This window comes from Cherax quadricarinatus, chromosome 3 (assembly GCF_038502225.1).
Source record: "Cherax quadricarinatus isolate ZL_2023a chromosome 3, ASM3850222v1, whole genome shotgun sequence".
In the NCBI taxonomy this organism is placed as follows: Eukaryota; Metazoa; Arthropoda; class Malacostraca; order Decapoda; family Parastacidae; genus Cherax; species Cherax quadricarinatus.
In genome coordinates this window covers 79,812,849-79,832,412 of record NC_091294.1, presented here as the reverse complement: position 1 = coordinate 79,832,412, position 19,564 = coordinate 79,812,849, and the positions used below count along the sequence as shown (strand labels likewise).

Sequence of the window (19,564 nt, the reverse complement as noted above, 5' to 3'; positions counted from 1 at the left end):
CTTAGCTAGCAGTGGGCTGCCTAGTATCTTAGCTAGCACTGCACTGCCTAGTATCTTAGCTAGCACTGTGCTGCCTAGTATCTTAGCTAGCAGTGGGCTGCCTAGTATCTTAGCTAGCAGTGGGCTGCCTAGTATCTTAGCTAGCAGTGGGCTGCCTAGTATCTTAGCTAGCACTGGGCTGCCTAGTATCTTAGCTAGCAGTGGGCTGCCTAGTATCTTAGCTAGCAGTGGGCTGCCTAGTATCTTAGCTAGCAGTGGGCTGCCTTGTATCTTAGCTAGCACTGGGCTGCCTAGTATCTTAGCTAGCAGTTGGCTGCCTAGTATCTTAGCTAGCAGTGGGCTGCCTAGTATCTTAGCTAGCACTGGGCTGCCTAGTATCTTAGCTAGCAGTGGGCTGCCTAGTATCTTAGCTAGCACTGGGCTGCCTAGTATCTTAGCTGTGATCTACTTAGTTTTAATAGCATATGTCTATTATAAAGCTTTTATATTATTTTCTGACCCACTGGTCACCTATTTGTGGTTGCAAGGGTCGAGTCACAGCTCCTGGCCCCACCTCTTCGCTGGTTGATACTAGTGTGTGTGTGTCAGTGTAACTTAATGCTCTAGTGAAGGTATTTTACTGGTATCAGGTGTTAGGCTAGGTTAGGTTAGGCTAGGTTAGGTTAGGTTATACCTTTACCTTTGATATACCTGTGAAGAGTTTCGAGAGTTTATCTACTCTCTGAGCTCAGCCAGTCTGCTGGTTGCCTGGTCAACCAGGCTGTTGCTGCTGGTGCTCTCCTGCCCTCTCCTGGCCCGGTGGCCTGGTGGCTAAAGCTACCGCTTCACACACGGAGGACCCGGGTTCGATTCCCGGCGGGTGGAAACATTTCGACGTGTTTCCTTACACCTGTTGTCCTGTTCACCTAGCAGCAAATAGGTACCTGGGTGTTAGTCGACTGGTGTGGGTGGCATCCTGGGGGACAAGATTAAGGACCACAATGGAAATAAGTTAGACAGTCCTCGATGACGCACTGACTTTCTTGGGTTATCCTGGGTGGCTAACCCCCCGGGGTTAAAAATCCGAATGAAATCTTATCTTATCTTATCTTATCTTACATATCCCTCACAGCCTGATTGATCTGGAACATGGTGAAGATACTTGTCCAGATCAACCAGGCTGTGATGGATATGGTTAGGGTAAGTTAGGTTAGGTAAAGTTAGGCTAGGTTAGGTAAAGTTAGGCTAGGTTAGGGTAAGTTAGGTTAGGTAAGGTAAAGTTAGGTTACGTTAGGGTAAGTTAGGATAGGTAAGGTTAGGTTATGGTAAGTTAGGTTGGGTTAGAGTAAGGTAGGTTAGGTTAGGGTAAGTTAGACTAGGTAAAGTTAGGTTATTTTACATCAGGCTAGGTTAGGTTACATTACTAGTACTGTAAGATACTGACCAGAAGATAGATACGATAAAGATACTGACCTGAAGATAGGTGCAGTAAAGATAGTGACCTGAAGATAGGTACAGTAAAGATACTGACATGAAGATAGATACAATAAAGATACTGACCTGAAGATAGGTACAATAAAGATACTGACCTGAAGATAGGTACAGTAAAGATACTGACCAGAAGATAGATACGATAAAGATAATGACCTGAAGATAGGTACAGTAAAGATAATGACCTGAAGATAGGTACAGTAAAGATACTGACCTGAAGATAGGTACAGTAAAGATACTGAACTGAAGATAGGTACAGTAAAGATACTGACCTGAAGATAGGTACAGTAAAGATACTAACCTGAAGATAGGTACAATAAAGATACTGACCTGAAGATAGGTACAATAAAGATACTGACCTGAACATAGGTACAATAAAGATACTGACCTGAAGATAGCTACAATAAAGATACTGGCCTGAAAATAGGTACAATAAAGATACTGACCTGAAGATAGGTACAGCTGCAGTACTATCTTTGTACCAGAGAATAAGTAGAACTTTGTCCCTGGACGACACAGCACAAGGCAGAGCTACTGTCTCTGCCTCCACCACCACCACTCTCTCTGTGGGAACATCAATGTGTCATCAATGTTAGTGTCTCTGCCTCCACCACCACCACTCTCTCTGTGGGAACATCAATGTGTCATCAATGTTAGTGTCTCTCCATCCACCACCACCACTCTGTAGGAACATCAATGTGTCATCAATGTTAGCGTCTCTCCCTCCACCACCACCACTCTCTCTGTAGGAACATCAATGTGTCATCAATGTTAGCGTCTCTCCCTCCACCACCACCACTCTCTCTGTGGGAACATCAATGTGTCATCAATGTTAGTGTCTCTCCCTCCACCACCACCACTCTGTGGGAACATCAATGTGTCATCAATGTTAGTGTCTCTCCCTCCACCACCACCACTCTCTCTGTGGGAACATCAATGTGTCATCAATGTTAGTGTCTCTCCCTCCACCACCACCACTCTCTCTGTGGGAACATCAATGTTAGTGTCTCTCCCTCCACCACCACCACTCTCTCTGTGGGAACATCAATGTGTCATCAATGTTAGTGTCTCCCTCCACCACCACCACTCTGTGGGAACATCAATGTGTCATCAATGTTAGTGTCTCCCTCCACCACCACCACTCTCTCTGTGGGAACATCAATGTGTCATCAATGTTAGTGTCTCTCCCTCCACCACCACCACTCTCTCTGTGGGAACATCAATGTGTCATCAATGTTAGTGTCTCTCCCTCCACCACCACCACTCTCTCTGTGGGAACATCAATGTGTCATCAATGTTAGTGTCTCTCCCTCCACCACCACCACTCTCTCTGTGGGAACATCAATGTGTCATCAATGTTAGTGTCTCTCCCTCCACCACCACCACTCTCTCTGTGGGAACATCAATGTGTCATCAATGTGTCATCATTGTGTTATCAATGTGTCATTGACGTGTCATCATTGTGTTATCAATGTGGCATCAGTGCACCATTAATGTCATCAATGTGGCATCAGTGCACCATTAATGTCATCAATGTGGCATCAGTGCACCATTAATGTCATCAATGTGGCATCAGTGCACCATTAATGTCATCAATGTGGCATCAGTGCACCATTAATGTCATCAATGTGTCAATAATGAGTCATTAATAATGTATCACTAATAATAATAACAGGGCCAGGAGCTGTGACTCGACAGTAAGAGCTGACACTATCTTACTGTGGTTTATAATGGTACTGACAGCTGACACTGTATCTTACTGTGGTTTATAATAGTACTGACAGCTGACACTGTATCTTACTGTGGTTTATAATGGTACTGACAGCTGACACTATCTTACTGTGGTTTATAATGGTACTGACAGCTGACACTGTATCTTACTGTGGTTTATAATGGTACTGACAGCTGACACTATCTTACTGTGGTTTATAATAGTACTGACAGCTGACACTGTATCTTACTGTGGTTTATAATAGTAATGACAGCTGACACTATCTTACTGTGGTTTATAATAGTACTGACAGCTGACACTGTATCTTGCTGTGGTTTATAATGGTACTGACAGCTGACACTGTATCTTACTGTGGTTTATAATAGTAATGACAGCTGACACTATCTTACTGTGGTTTATAATAGTACTGACAGCTGACACTGTATCTTACTGTGGTTTATAATGGTACTGACAGCTGACACTGTATCTTACTGTGGTTTATAATGGTACTGACAGCTGACACTGTATCTTACTGTGGTTTATAATGGTACTGACAGCTGACACTGTATCTTACTGTGGTTTATAATGGTACTGACAGCTGACACTGTATCTTACTGTGGTTTATAATAGTAATGACAGCTGACACTATCTTACTGTGGTTTATAATAGTACTGACAGCTGACACTGTATCTTGCTGTGGTTTATAATGGTACTGACAGCTGACACTGTATCTTACTGTGGTTTATAATAGTAATGACAGCTGACACTATCTTACTGTGGTTTATAATAGTACTGACAGCTGACACTGTATCTTACTGTGGTTTATAATGGTACTGACAGCTGACAATGTATCTTACTGTGGTTTATAATAGTACTGACAGCTGACACTGTATCTTACTATGGTTTATAATGGTACTGACAGCTGACACTATCTTACTGTGGTTTATAATAGTACTGACAGCTGACACTGTATCTTACTGTGGTTTATAATGGTACTGACAGCTGACACTGTATCTTACTGTGGTTTATAATGGTGCTGACAGCTGACACTGTATATTACTGTGGTTTATAATGGTGCCGACAGCTGACACTCTATCTTACTGTGGTTTATAATGGTACAGACAGCTGACACTGTATCTTACTGTGGTTTATAATGGTACTGACAGCTGAGATTGTATCTTACTGTGGTTTATACTAGTACTGACAGCTGACACTGTATCTTACTGTGGTTTATAATGGCACTGACAGCTGACACTATCTTACTGTGGTTTATAATAGTACTGACAGCTGACACTATCTTACTGTGGTTTATAATGGTACTGACAGCTGACACTGTATCTTACTGTGGTTTATAATGGTGCTGACAGCTGACACTGTATATTACTGTGGTTTATAATGGTACAGACAGCTGACACTGTATCTTACTGTGGTTTATAATGGTACTGACAGCTGAGATTGTATCTTACTGTGGTTTATACTAGTACTGACAGCTGACACTGTATCTTACTGTGGTTTATAATGGTACTGACAGCTGACACTGTATCTTACTGTGGTTTATAATGGTACTGACAGCTGACAGTGCCTAGCCCTGCCGTCCACTGTCAGGAAGCCTCGCCCAGAGGGGAAGGAAGCTGACTAATTGGATAAATGGACTGAACAAGCTGACCCCAGACTGAGGGATTGATTCCCCCAAACTCCTCATCTTCCTCTACATTGGACTGAAGAATCCACTGACTGTATAGACACTTGTGTTGCACAAGTGTCTTGTTTAAGAGATGGTCAGCAAGGTCCAGGTAAGGACCAGTGAGTCAGCAGGAGCAGGTCAGGGAGTCAGCAGGTCAGGGAGTCAGCATCAGATCACATTGTTGTTGTTGTTGTTGTGGTTGTCAAGGGTCACTAAACTCACGCTTTATTTAACCTTCATCCGCTGTAAATTTGTTTTTTGGCCCAAAATGGAGTAAAAATTATAAATAAAATTGTTTTCTAGAAAGAATAACTAGAACAATTAATTCTAAGCTATGAAACGACACAAAAAAGAGCTAGAAATTCTTCAGTGAGGAACAAAATGCCTGAATGTGATGAGCACTGTTAGCTGGGAAGAAAAGTTGACAACAGGCTGGTAGGTGGACACTTGTGTGCTGTTGGCTTGGGTAGTGCCTGGGTTCACACACGGAGGGTCAGGGTTCATTACCCGGCGTGAGTGAAACTTATTATTATTATAATCAAAAAGAAGCGCTAAGCCACAAGGGCTATACAGCAACATGAGTGAAACATTAGCCGTGTTTCGTTACACCAGTTGTCCCTGATCACCTAGCAGTAAGTTGGTATCTAGACGTTAGTCACCTTATACTCGTTGTCACGTTCATCTAACAGTAGGTACATGGATATTAGTCACCTTACACCTGCTATCATTGTTCAACTAGCAGTAAGTAGGTACCTAGGTGTTTGTGGACTGGTGTGAGTGAGTGTACAGTGTCAGGTTTGCCAGGTACCCATATACTTCAGCAGTTATTTGCTTGATGTGCACCTCAGGAGATGTTCTTGGTGTGATGCTCACCCCAAGATCCTTTTCCTTGAGTGAGGTTGCAGCCTTTTACCTCCTAGGTTGTACTCCGTCTGTGGTCTTCTTTGACCTTCCCAAGTCTTCATGACTTTGCCCTTGGTGGGGCTAAACTACAGGAGACAGTTGCTGGACCAGACTTGCAGCCTCTCCAGATCCTCTTGCAGGCTTACCTGATCCTCATACATTTGTATTCTCCTCATTATCTTCACATCATCCACAAACAGAGACACTTCTGAGTTTATCCTTTTTGTCATGTCATTCACATATACTAGAAACAGAACTGGACCTAGGACTGACACCTGTGGAACCCCACTCGACACAAGCGCCCACTCTGACACCTCGTCTCATGCCAACACTCGTTGTTGCCTCAGTGACAGGTATTCTCTGATCCATTGCAGTACTTTCCCTGCTATTACCGTCTGCTCCTCCTCTAGCTGTTTCAACCAGTCTCTTGTGTGGTACTGTGTTGAAAGCCTTCTTACAGTCCAAGAAGATGCAGTCTATACATCCCTATCTCTCTCTCTTGTCTTACTGCTGTCACCTTGTCATAGAACTCCAGTAGGTTTGTGATGCAGGATTTCCCGTCCCTGAAACCGTGCTGGTTGTTGTTTATAATCTTGTCCTTTTCTAGGTGCTCCACTACTCTTCTAGGTGCTCCACCAGTCTTCTAGGTGCTCCACCAGTCTTCTAGGTGCTCCACCAGTCTTCTAGGTGCTCCACCAGTCTTCTAGGTGCTCCACCAGTCTTCTAGGTGCTCCACCAGTCTTCTAGGTGCTCCACCAGTCTTCTAGGTCCTCCACCACTCTTCTAGGTCCTCCACCACTCTTCTAGGTCCTCCAACACTCTTCTAGGTCCTCCACCACTCTTCTAGGTTCTCCAACACTCTTCTAGGTTCCCCACCGCTCTTCTAGGTCCTCCACCACTCTTCTAGGTTCTCCACCACTCTTCTAGGTCCTCCACCACTCTTCTAGGTCCTCCACCACTCTCCTAGGTTCTGCACCACTCTTCTAGGTCCTCCACCACTCTTCGAGTTTCTCCACCACTCTTCTAGGTCCTCCACCACTCTTCGAGTTTCTCCACCACTCTTCTAGGTCCTCCACCACTCTTCTAGGTCCTCCACCACTCTTCTAGGTTCTCCACCACTCTTCTAGGTTCTCCACCACTCTTCTAGCTTCTCCACTACTCTTCTAGGTTCTCCACCACTCTTCTAGGTTCTCCACCACTCTTCTAGCTTCTCCACTACTCTTCTAGGTTCTCCACCACTCTTCTAGGTTCTACACCACTCTTCGAGTTTCTCCACCACTCTTCTAGGTCCTCCACCACTCATCGAGTTTCTCCACCACTCTTCTAGGTCCTCCACCACTCTTAAGATAAGATAAGATAAGATTTCGTTCGGATTTTTAACCCCGGAGGGTTAGCCACCCAGGATAACCCAAGAAAGTCAGTGCGTCATCGAGGACTGTCTAACTTATTTCCATTGGGGTCCTTAATCTTGTCCCCCAGGATGCGACCCACACCAGTCGACTAACACCCAGGTACCTATTTGCTGCTAGGTGAACAGGACAACAGGTGTAAGGAAACGTGTCGAAAAGTTTCCACCCGCCGGGAATCGAACCCGGGCCCTCCGTGTGTGAAGCGGGAGCTTTAGCCACCAGGCCACCGGGCCACCCCGGTCCCTAGGTCCTCCACCACTCTTCTAGGTTCTCCACCACTCTTCTAGGTTCTCCACTACTCTTCTAGGTCCTTCACTACTCTTCTAGTTTCTCCACCACTCTTCTAGGTTCTCCACCACTCTTCTAGGTTCTCCACTACTATTCTAGGTTCTCCACCACTCTTCTAGGTTCTCCACTACTATTCTAGGTTCTACACCACTCTTCTAGGTTCTCCACAACTCTTCTAGGTTCTCCACCACTCTTCTAGGCTCTCCACCATTCTTCTAGGTTCTCCACTACTCTTCTAGGCTCTCCACCACTCTTCTAGGTTCTCCACTACTCTTCTAGGTTCTCCACTACTCTTCTAGGTTCTCCACTACTCTTCTAGGTTCTCCACTACCCTTCTAGGTTCTCCACTACTCTTCTAGGTTCTCCACCTCTCTTCTAGGTTCTCCACTACTCTTCTAGGTTCTCCACTACTCTTCTAGGTTCTAGACTACCCTTCTAGGTTCTCCACTACTCTTCTAGGTTCTCCACTACTCTTCTAGGTCCTCCACCACTCTTCTAGGTTCTCCACTACCCTTCTAGGTTCTCCACTACTCTTCTAGGTTCTCCACCTCTCTTCTAGGTTCTCCACTACTCTTCTAGGTTCTCCACTACTCTTTTAGGTACTCCACCTCTCTTCTAGGTTCTCCACGACTCATCTAGGTTCTCCACTACTCTTCTAGGTTTTCAACTACACTTCTAGGTTCTCCACTACTCTTCTAGGTTCTTCACTACACTTCTAGGTTCTCCACCTCTCTTCTAGGTTCTCCACTACTCTTCTAGGTTCTCCACTACTCTTCTAGGTTCTCCACTACCCTTCGAGGTTCTCCACCACTCTTCTAGGTCCTCCACCACTCTTCTAGGTTCTCCACCACTCTTCTAGGTTCTCCACCACTCTTCTAGGTTCTCCACTACTCTTATAAGTTCTCCACTACTCTTCTAGGTTCTCCACCACTCTTCTAGGTTCTCCACCACTCTTCTAGGTTCTCCACCACTCTTCTAGGTTCTCCACTACTCTTCTAGGTTCTCCACCACTCTTCTAGGTTCTCCACCACTCTTCTAGGTTCTCCACCACTCTTCTAGGTTCTCCACTACTCTTATAGGTTCTCCACTACTCTTCTAGGTTCTCCACCACTCTTGTAGGTTCTCCACTACTCTTATAGGTTCTCCACTACTCTTCTAGGTCCTCCACCACTCTTCTAGGTTCTCCACTACTCTTCTAGGTTCTCTACTACTCTTCTAGGTTCTCCACCACTCTTCTAGGTTCTCCACCACTCTTGTAGGTCCTCCACCACTCTTCTAGGTTCTCCACCACTCTTCTAGGTTCTCCACTACTCTTCTAGGTTCTTCACTACACTTCTAGGTTCTCCACCTCTCTTCTAGGTTCTCCACTACTCTTCTAGGTTCTCTACTAGTCTTCTAGGTTCTCCACTACTCTTCTAGGTTCTCCACTACTCTTCTAGGTCCTCCACCACTCTTCTAGGTTCTCCACTACTCTTCTAGGTTCTCCACTACTCTTCTAGGTTCTCTACTACTCTTCTAGGTTCTCCACTACTCTTCTAGGTTCTCCACTACTCTTCTAGGTCCTCCACCACTCTTCTAGGTTCTCCACCACTCTTCTAGGTTCTCCACTACTCTTCTAGGTTCTCCACTACTCTTCTAGCTCCTCCACCACTCTTCTAGGTTCTCTACTACTCTTCTAGGTTCTCCACTACTCTTCTAGGTCCTCCACCACTCTTCTAGGTTCTCCACCACTCTTCTAGGTTCTCCACCACACTTCTAGGTTCTCTACTACTCTTCTAGGTTCTCCACCACTCTTCTAGGTTCTCTACTACTCTTCTAGGTTCTCCACTACTCTTCTAGGTTCTCCACTACTCTTCTAGCTCCTCCACCACTCTTCTAGGTTCTCCACTACTCTTCTAGGTCCTCCACCACTCTTCTAGGTTCTCCACCACTCTTCTAGGTTCTCCACTACACTTCTAGGTTCTCCACCTCTCTTCTAGGTTCTCCACTACTCTTCTAGGTTCTCTACTAGTCTTCAAGGTTCTCCTCTACTCTTCTAGGTTCTCCACTACTCTTCTAGGTCCTCCACCACTCTTCTAGGTTCTCCACTACTCTTCTAGGTTCTCCACTACTCTTCTAGGTTCTCTACTACTCTTCTAGGTTCTCCACTACTCTTCTAGGTTCTCCACTACTCTTCTAGGTCCTCCACCACTCTTCTAGGTTCTCCACCACTCTTCTAGGTTCTCCACTACTCTTCTAGGTCCTCCACCACTCTTCTAGGTTCTCTACTACTCTTCTAGGTTCTCCACCACTCTTCTAGGTTCTCCACCACTCTTCTAGGTCCTCCACCACTCTTCTAGGTTCTCCACCACACTTCTAGGTTCTCTACTACTCTTCTAGGTTCTCCACCACTCTTCTAGGTTCTCTACTACTCTTCTAGGTTCTCCACTACTCTTCTAGGTCCTCCCCCACTCTGCTAGGTTCTCCACTACACTTCTAGGTCCTCCACCACTCTTCTAGGTTCTCCACCACTCTTCTAGGTTCTCCACTACACTTCTAGGTCCTCCACCACTCTTCTAGGTTCTCCACTACACTTCTAGGTTCTCCACTTCACTTCTAGGTTCTCCACTTCTCTTCTAGGTTCTCCACTACACTTCTAGGTTCTCCACTACACTTCTAGGTTCTCCACTTCTCTTCTAGGTTCTCCACTTCTCTTCTAGGTTCTCCACCACTCTTCTAGGTTCTCCCTCCACTACACTTCTAGGTCCTCCACCACTCTTATAGGTTCTCCACCTCTCTTCTAGGTTCTCCACCACTCTTCTAGGTTCTCTTCTACTCTTCTAGGTTCTCCACTCCTCTTCTAGGTTCTCTACTACTCTTCTAGGTTCTCCACCACTCTTCTAGGTTCTCCACTACACTTCTAGGTCCTCCACCACTCTTCTAGGTCCTCCACTACTCTTCTAAGTTCTCCACTACACTTCTAGGTTCTCCACTTCTCTTCTAGGATCTCCACTTCTCTTCTAGGTTCTCCACTACACTTCTAGGTTCTCCACTACTCTTCTAGGTCCTCCACTTCTCTTCTAGGTTCTCCACTACACTTCTAGGTTATCCACTACTCTTCTAGGTTCTCCACTACATTTCTAGGTTCTCCACTACTCTTCTAGGTTCTCCACTACTCTTCTAGGTCCTCCACCACTCTTCTAGGTCCTCCACTACTCTTCTAGGTTCTCCACTACTCTTCTAGGTTCTCCACTACTCTTCTAGGTTCTCCACTATTCTTCTAGGTCCTCCACCACTCTTCTAGGTTCTCCACTACTCTTCTAGGTTCTTCACTACACTTCTAGGTTCTCCACTACTCTTCTAGGTTCTCCACCACTCTTCTAGGTTCTCCACTACTCTTCTAGGTTCTCCACCACTCTTCTAGGTTCTCCACCACTCTTCTAGGTCCTCCACCACTCTTCTATTTTCTCCACCACTCTTCTAGGTTCTCCACTTCTCTTCTAGGTTCTCCACCACTCTTCAAGGTTCTCCACTACTCTTCTAGGTTCCCCACTACTCTTCTAGGTTCTCCACCACTCTTCTTGGTTCTCCACCACTCTTCTAGGTTCTCCATTACTCTTCTAGGTCCTCCGCCACTCTTCTAGGTTCTCCAATACTCTTCTAGGTTCTCCACCACTCTTCTAGGTTCTCCATTACTCTTCTAGGTCCTCCACCACTCTTCTAGGTTCTCCATTACTCTTCTAAGTCCTCCACCACTCTTCTAGGTTCTCCATTACTCTTCTAAGTCCTCCACCACTCTTCTAGGTTCTCCACTACTCTTCTAGGTTCTCCACCACTCTTCTAGGTTCACCACCATTCTTCTAGGTCCTCCACCACTCTTCTAGGTTCTCCACTACTCTTCTAGGTTCTCCACAACTCTTCTAGGTTCTCCACCACTCTTCTAGGCTCTCCACCACTCTTCTAGGTTCTCCACTACTCTTCTAGGTTCTCCACAACTCTTCTAGGTTCTCCACTACTCTTCTAGGTTCTCCACTTCTCTTCTAGGTTCTCCACCACTCTTCTAGGTTCACCACCATTCTTCTGGGTCCTCCACCACTCTTCTAGGTTCTCCACCACTCTTCTAGGTTCACCACCATTCTTCTGGGTCCTCCACCACTCTTCTAGGTTCTCCACTACTCTTCTAGGTTCTCCACTACTCTTCTAGGTTCTCCACTACTCTTCTAGGCTCTCCACCACTCTTCTAGGTTCTCCACTACTCTTCTAGGTTCTCCACCACTCTTCTAGGTTCTCCACTACTCTTCTAGGTTCTCCACTACACTTCTAGATTCTCCACTACTCTTCTATGTTCTCCACTACTCTTCTAGGTTCTCCACTACTCTTCTAGGTTCTCCACAACTCTTCTAGGTTCTCCACTACTCTTCTATGTTCTCCACTACTTTTCTAGGTTCTCCACTACTCTTCTAGGTTCTCCACAACTCTTCTAGGTTCTCCACAACTCTTCTAGGTTCTCCACTACTCTTCTAGGTTCTCCACCACTCTTCTAGGTTCTCCACTATACTTCTAGGTTCCGCACTACTCTTCTAGGTTTTCCACTACTCTTCTAGGTTCTCCACCTCTCTTCTAGGTTCTCCACCACTCATCTAGGTTCTCCACTACTCTTCTAGGTTCTCCACTACACTTCTAGGTTCTCCACTACACTTCTAGGTTCTCCACTACTCTTCTAGGTTCTTCACTATTCTTCTAGGTTCTCCACCTCTCTTCTAGGTTCTCCACTACTCTTCTAGGTTCTCCACTACTCTTCTAGGTTCTCCACTACTCTTCTAGGTTCTCCACCACTCTTCTAGGTTCTCCACTACTCTTCTAGGTTCTCCACTACACTTCCAGGTTCTCCACTACTCTTCTAGACTCTCCACTACTCTTCTTGGTTCTCCACCACTCTTTTAGGTTCTCCACTACTCTTCAAGGTTCTCCACTACTCTTCTAGGTTCTCTACTACTCTTCTAGGCTCTCCACCACTCTTCTAGGTTCTCCACTACTTTTCTAGGTTCTCCACCACTCTTCTAGGCTCTCCACCGCTCTTCTAGGTTCTCCACTACTCTTCTAGGTTCTCCACTACTCTTCTAAGTTCTCCACCACTCTTCTAGGCTCTCCACCACTCTTCTAGGTTCTCCAGCACTCTTCTAGGTTCTCCACTACTCTTCTTGGTTCTCCACTACTCTTCTAGGTTCTCCACTATACTTCTAGGTTCTCCACTACTCTTCTAGGGTCTCCACTACTCTTCTAGGTTTTTCACCTCTCTTCTAGGTTCTCCACCACTCATCTAGGTTCTCCACTACACTTCTAGGTTCTCCACTACTCTTCTAGGTTCTTCACTACTCTTCCAGGTTCTCCACCTCTCTTCTAGGTTCTCCACCACTCTTCTAGGTTCTCCACTACTCTTCTAGGTTCTCCACTACTCTTCTAGGTTCTCCACTACTCTTCTAGGTTCTCCACTACTCTTCTAGGTTCTCCACTACTCTTCTAGGTTCTTCACCACTCTTCTAGGTTCTCCACCTCTCTTCTAGGTTCTCCACCTCTCTTCTAGGTCCTCCACCACTCTTCTAGGTTCTCCACCACTCTTCTAGGTTCTCCACCACTCTTCTAGGTTCTCCACCACTCTTCTAGGTTCTACACCATTCTTCTAGGTTCTTCACTACTCTTCCAGGTTCTCCACCTCTCTTCTAGGTTCTCCACTACTCTTCTAGGTTCTCCACTACTCTTCTAGGTTCTCTACTACTCTTCTAGGTTCTCCACTACTCTTCTAGGTTCTCCACTACTCTTCTAGGTTCTCCACTACTCTTCTAGGTTCTTCACCACTCTTCTAGGTTCTCCACCTCTCTTCTAGGTTCTCCACCTCTCTTCTAGGTCCTCCACCACTCTTCTAGGTTCTCCACCACTCTTCTAGGTTCTCCACCACTCTTCTAGGTTCTCCACCACTCTTCTAGGTTCTCCACCACTCTTCTAGGTTCTCCACTACTCTTCTAGGTTCTCTACCACTCTTCTAGGTTCTCCACCACTCTTCTGGGTTCTCTACTACTCTTATAGGTTCTCCACTACTCTTCTAGGTTCTCCACCACTCTTCTAGGTTATCCACCATTCTTCTAGGTTCTCCACTACTCTTCTAGGTTCTCCACCACTCTTCAAGGTTCTCCACCACTCTTCTAGGTTCTCCACCACTCTTCTAGGTTCTCCACCACTCTTCTAGGTTCTCCACCATTCTTCTAGGTTTTCCACTACTCTTCTATGTTCTCCACCATTCTTCTAGGTTCTCCACTACTCTTCTAGGTTCTCCACCACTCTTCTAGGTTCTCCACCATTCTTCTAGGTTCTCCACCACTCTTCTAGGTCCTCCACCACTCTTCTATGTCCTCCACCACTCTTCTAGGTTCTCCACCACTCTTCTAGGTTCTACACCATTCTTCTAGGTTCTCCACCACTCTTCTAGGTTCTCCACCATTCTTCTAGGTTCTCCACTACTCTTCTAGGTTCTCCACCACTCTTCTAGGTTCTCCACTACTCTTCTAGGTTCTCCACCACTCTTCTAGGTTCTCCACTACTCTTCTAGGTTCTCCACCACTCTTCTAGGTTCTCCACCACTCTTCTAGGTTCTCCACCATTCTTCTAGGTTCTCCACCACTCTTCTAGGTTTTCCACCACTCTTCTAGGTTCTCCACCACTCTTCTAGGTTCTCCACCACTCTTCTAGGTTATCCACCATTCTTCTAGGTTCTCCACTACTCTTCTAGGTTCTCCACCACTCTTCTAGGTTCTCCACCACTCTTCTAGGTTCTCCACCACTCTTCTAGGTTATCCACCATTCTTCTAGGTTCTCCACTACTCTTCTAGGTTCTCCACCACTCTTCTAGGTTCTCCACCACTCTTCTAGGTTCTCCACCACTCTTCTAGGTTCTCCACCACTCTTCTAGGTTCTCCACCACTCTTCTAGGTTTTCCACCACTCTTCTAGGTTCTCCACCATTCTTCTAGGTTCTCCACTACTCTTCTAGGTTCTCCACCACTCTTCTAGGTTCTCCACCAATCTTCTTGGTTCTCCACCACTCATCTAGGTTCTCCACCATTCTTCTAGGTTTTCCACCACTCTTCTAGGTTCTCCACCACTCTTCTAGGTTCTCCACCACTCTTCTAGGTTTTCCACCACTCTTCTAGGTTCTCTACCACTCTTCTAGGTTCTCCACCACTCTTCTAGGTTCTCCACCATTCTTCTAGGTTTTCCACCACTCTTCTAGGTTCTCCACCACTCTTCTAGGTTTTCCACCACTCTTCTAGGTTTTCCACCACTCTTCTAGGTTCTCCACCACTCTTCTAGGTTCTCCACCACTCTTCTAGGTTCTCCACCACTCTTCTAGGTTCTCCACCATTCTTCAAGGTTCTCCACCACCCTTCTAGGCTCTCCACCATTCTTCTAGGTTCTCCACTACTCTTCTAGGTTCTCCACCACTCTTCTAGGTTCTCCACCACTCTTCTAGGTTCTCCACCATTCTTCTAGGTTCTCCACCACTCTTCTAGGTTCTCCACCACTCTTCTAGGTTCTCCACCACTCTTCTAGGTTCTCCACCACTCTTCTAGGTTCTCCACCACTCTTCTAGGTTCTCCACCATTCTTCAAGGTTCTCCACCACTCTTCTAGGCTCTCCACCATTCTTCTAGGTTCTCCTCTACTCTTCTAGGTTCTCCACCACTCTTCTAGGTTCTCCACCACTCTTCTAGGTTCTCCACCACTCTTCTAGGTTCTCCACCACTCTTCTAGGTTCTCCACCACTCTTCTAGGTTTTCCACCATTCTTCTAGGTTCTCCACTACTCTTCTAGGTTCTCCCCCACTCTTCTAGGTTCTCCACCATTCTTCTAGGTTCTCCACCACTCTTCTAGGTTCTCCACCACTCTTCTAGGTTCTCCACTACTCTTCTAGGTTCTCCACCACTCTTCTAAGTTTTCCACCACTCTTCTAGGTTCTCCACCACTCTTCTAGGTTATCCACCATTCTTCTAGGTTCTCCACTACTCTTCTAGGTTCTCCACCACTCTTCTAGGTCCTCCACTACTCTTCTAGGTTCTCCACTACTCTTCTCGGTTCTCCACCACTCTTCTAGGTTCTCCACCACTCTTCTCGGTTCTCCACCACTCTTCTAGGTTCTCCACCACTCTTCTAGGTTCTCCACCACTCTTCTAGGTTATCCACCACTCTTCTAGGTTCTCCACCACTCTTCTGGGTTCTCCACCACTCTTCTAGGTTCTCCACCACTCTTCTAGATTCTCCACCACTCTTCTAGGTTCTCCACCACTCTTCTAGGTTCTCCACCATTCTTCTAGGTTCTCCACCATTCTTCTAGGTTCTCCACCACTCTTCTAGGTTTTCCACCATTCTTCTAGGTTCTCCACCACTCTTCTAGGTTCTCCACCACTCTTCTAGGTTCTCCACCACTCTTCTATTTTATCCACCATTCTTCTAGGTTCTCCACTACTCTTCTAGGTTCTCCACCACTCTTCTAGGTTGTCCACCATTCTTCTAGGTTCTCCACCACTCTTCTAGGTTCTCCACCACTCTTCTAGGTTCTCCACCACTCTTCTAGGTTCTCCACCACTCTTCTAGGTTCTCCACCACTCTTCTAGGTCCTCCACCACTCTTCTATGTCCTCCACCACTCTTCTAGGTTCTCCACCACTCTTCTAGGTTCTCCACCATTCTTCTAGGTTCTCCACCACTCTTCTAGGTTCTCCACCATTCTTCTAGGTTCTCCACCACTCTTCTAGGTTCTCCACCACTCTTCTCCTGATAATGTTCTCTAGGCTGTCTGTTAAAAATTGACCACTGTCTGGAAAATCTTCCAGCTCAATCCCCCCCCCAGTACCAACAATACCACCAGTCCGATGACATTCTTCTTTGCAAATATACAGGGTCTAAAGCCAGCAACAAACAACAAAATACCTTTCATCCGTGGACTGCTTGCAGAGGCAAAGGCAATGTTCGCGGCTTTCACTGAGACCCACATAAAGGATCACTTGGACAACGAAATATGGATCCCAGGTTACAACCTATACAGGCGGGAGAGATACATGATTATATACACCTGGAAAATCCTAGAGAGACTAGTACCGAACTTGCACACGAAAATCACTCACTACGAAAGCAAAAGACTTGGCAGACGATGCAACATCCCCCCAATGAAAAGCAGGGGTGTCACTTGCACGTTAAGAGACCATACAATAAGTGTCAGGGGCCCGAGACTGTTCAGCTGCCTCCCAGCATACATAAGGGGGATTACCAACAGACCCCTGGCAGTCTTCAAGCTGGCACTGGACAAGCACCTAAAGTCGGTTCCTGATCAGCCTGGCTGTGGCTCGTACGTTGGTTTGCGTGCAGCCAGCAGTAACAGCCTGGTTGATCACGCTCTGATCCACCAGGAGGCCTGGTCACAGACCGGGCCGCGGGGGCGTTGACCCCCGGAACTCTCTCCAGGTAAACTCCAGGTAAACTCCTGCACCCAACATCTTGCTCCTGGGGGATTTCAACTTAAGGCACCTAAAATGGAGGAATATAGCAAATAACATTGTTGCAGTAATAACACCAGGAGGCAGCTCTGATGAAAACTCACACTCACACGAGCTTTTAAATCTCTGCACAAAATTTAATTTAAACCAGCAAATAATAGAGCCTACTAGACTGGAGAATACACTAGACCTCATCTTCACTAACAATGATGATTGATAAGAAATGTCACCATATCGAAAACAATATACTCAGATCACAACATAATTGAGGTTCAGACATGTATGCGCGGAGCCCCAGACCGACAAAATGAGACTAGTCACGAGGGAGCATTCACCAAATTCAACTTCAATAACAAAAACATAAAGTGGGACCAAGTAAACCAAGTCCTAACCGATATAAGCTGGGAAGATATACTAAGCAACACAGACCCCAACTTATGCCTAGAACAGATTAACTAGGTGGCACTCGATGTATGCACAAGGCTTATTCCTCTAAGAAAAAGGAGGAGTAGATGTAAAATAGAAAGAGACAGGCGCTCCCTTTACAGGCGACGGAAAAGAATAACAGAGCGGCTAAAAGAGGTCAATATATCTGAAATGCGTAGGGAGACACTGGTCAGAGAAATAGCAAGCATCGAACTCAAGCTAAAGGAATCTTATAGGAGTCAGGAATCGCGGGAAGAACTAAAAGCCATAAATGAAATCGAAAGAAACCCAAAGTATTTCTTCTCCTATGCCAAATCAAAGTCGAGAACAACGTCCAGTATTGGGCCCCTACTTAAACAAGATGGGTCCTACACAGATGACAGCAAGGAAATGAGTGAGCTACTCAAGTCCCAATATGACTCAATTTTTAGCAAGCCGCTAACCAGACTGAGAGTCGAAGATAAAAATGATTTTTTTATGAGAGATCCACAAAATTTGGTTAACACAAGCCTATACGATGTTATCCTGACGCCAAATGACTTCGAACAGGCGATAAATGACATGCCCATGCACTCTGCCCCAGGGCCAGACTCATGGAACTCCGTGTTCATCAAGAACTGCAAGAAGCCCCTATCACGAGCCTTTTCCATCCTATGGAGAGGGAGCATGGACACGGGGGTCGTCCCACAGTTACTAAAAACAACAGACATATCCCCACTCCACAAAGGGGGCAGTAAAGCAACAGCAAAGAACTACAGACCGATAGCACTAACATCCCATATTATAAAAATCTTTGAAAGGGTCCTAAGAAGCAAGATCACCACCCATCTAGAAACCCATCTGTTACACAACCCAGGGCAACATGGGTTTAGAACAGGTCGCTCCTGTCTGTCTCAACTATTGGATCACTACGACAAGGTCCTAAATGCACTAAAAGATAAAAAGAATGCAGATGTAATATATACAGACTTTGCAAAAGCCTTCGACAAGTGTGATCATGGCGTAATAGCGCACAAAATGCGTGCTAAAGGAATAACAGGAAAAGTCGGTCGATGGATCTATAATTTCCTCACTAACAGAACACAGAGAGTAGTCGTCAACAGAGTAAAGTCCGAGGCAGCTACGGTGAAAACTTCTGTTCCACAAGGCACAGTACTCGCTCCCATCTTGTTCCTCATCCTCATATTCGACATAGACAAGGATGTCAGCCACAGCACCGTGTCTTCCTTTGCAGATGACACCCGAATCTGCATGACAGTGTCTTCCATTGCAGACACTGCAAGGCTCCAGGTGGACATCAACCGAATCTTTCAGTGGGCTACAGAAAACAATATGAAGTTCAACGATGAGAAATTTCAATTACTCAGATATGGTAAACACGAGGAAATTAAATCTTCATCAGAGTACAAAACAAATTCTGGCCACAAAATAGAGCGAAACACCAACGTGAAAGACCTGGGAGTGATCATGTCGCAGGATCTCACCTTCAAGGACCATAACATTGTATCAATCGCATCTGCTAGAAAAATGACAGGATGGATAATGAGAACCTTCAAAACTAGGGAGGCCAAGCCCATGATGGCACTCTTCAGGTCACTTGTTCTATCTAGGCTGGAATATTGCTGCACACTAACAGCACATTTCAAGGCAGGTGAAATTGCTGACCTAGAAAATGTACAGAGAACCTTCACGGCGCGCATAACGGAGATAAAACACCTTAATTACTGGGAGCGCTTGAGGTTCCTAAAACTGTATTCCCTGGAACGCAGGCGGGAGAGATACATGATTATATACACCTGGAAAATCCTAGAGGGACTAGTACCGAACTTGCACACGAAAATCACTCACTACGAAGGCAAAAGACTTGGCAGACGATGCAACATCCCCCCAATGAAAAGCAGGGGTGTCACTAGTACGTTAAGAGACCATACAATAGGTGTCAGGGGCCCGAGACTGTTCAACTGCCTCCCAGCATACATAAGGGGGATTACCAACAGACCCCTGGCAGTCTTCAAGCTGGCACTGGACAAGCACCTAAAGTCGGTTCCTGACCAGCCGGGCTGTGGCTCGTACGTTGGTTTGCGTGCAGCCAGCAGCAACAGCCTGGTTGATCAGGCTCTGATCCACCAGGAGGCCTGGTCACGGACCGGGC

The 19,564-nt window shown here is 46.0% G+C and overlaps 1 protein-coding gene across 9 annotated transcripts in view; it reads right to left on the bottom strand.

Moving 5' to 3' along the window:
• Positions 1–19,564, bottom strand: part of LOC128705091 (nephrin) — a 324,072-nt gene that overhangs the window by 178,732 nt on the left and 125,776 nt on the right. For all 9 annotated transcript variants that reach the window (XM_053800326.2, XM_053800316.2, XM_053800332.2 and 6 more), the window contains exon 3: positions 1,917–2,034. In XM_053800326.2, the coding sequence (XP_053656301.2) occupies positions 1,917–2,034 (118 nt within the window). The remainder of the gene's footprint in view (positions 1–1,916; positions 2,035–19,564) is intronic.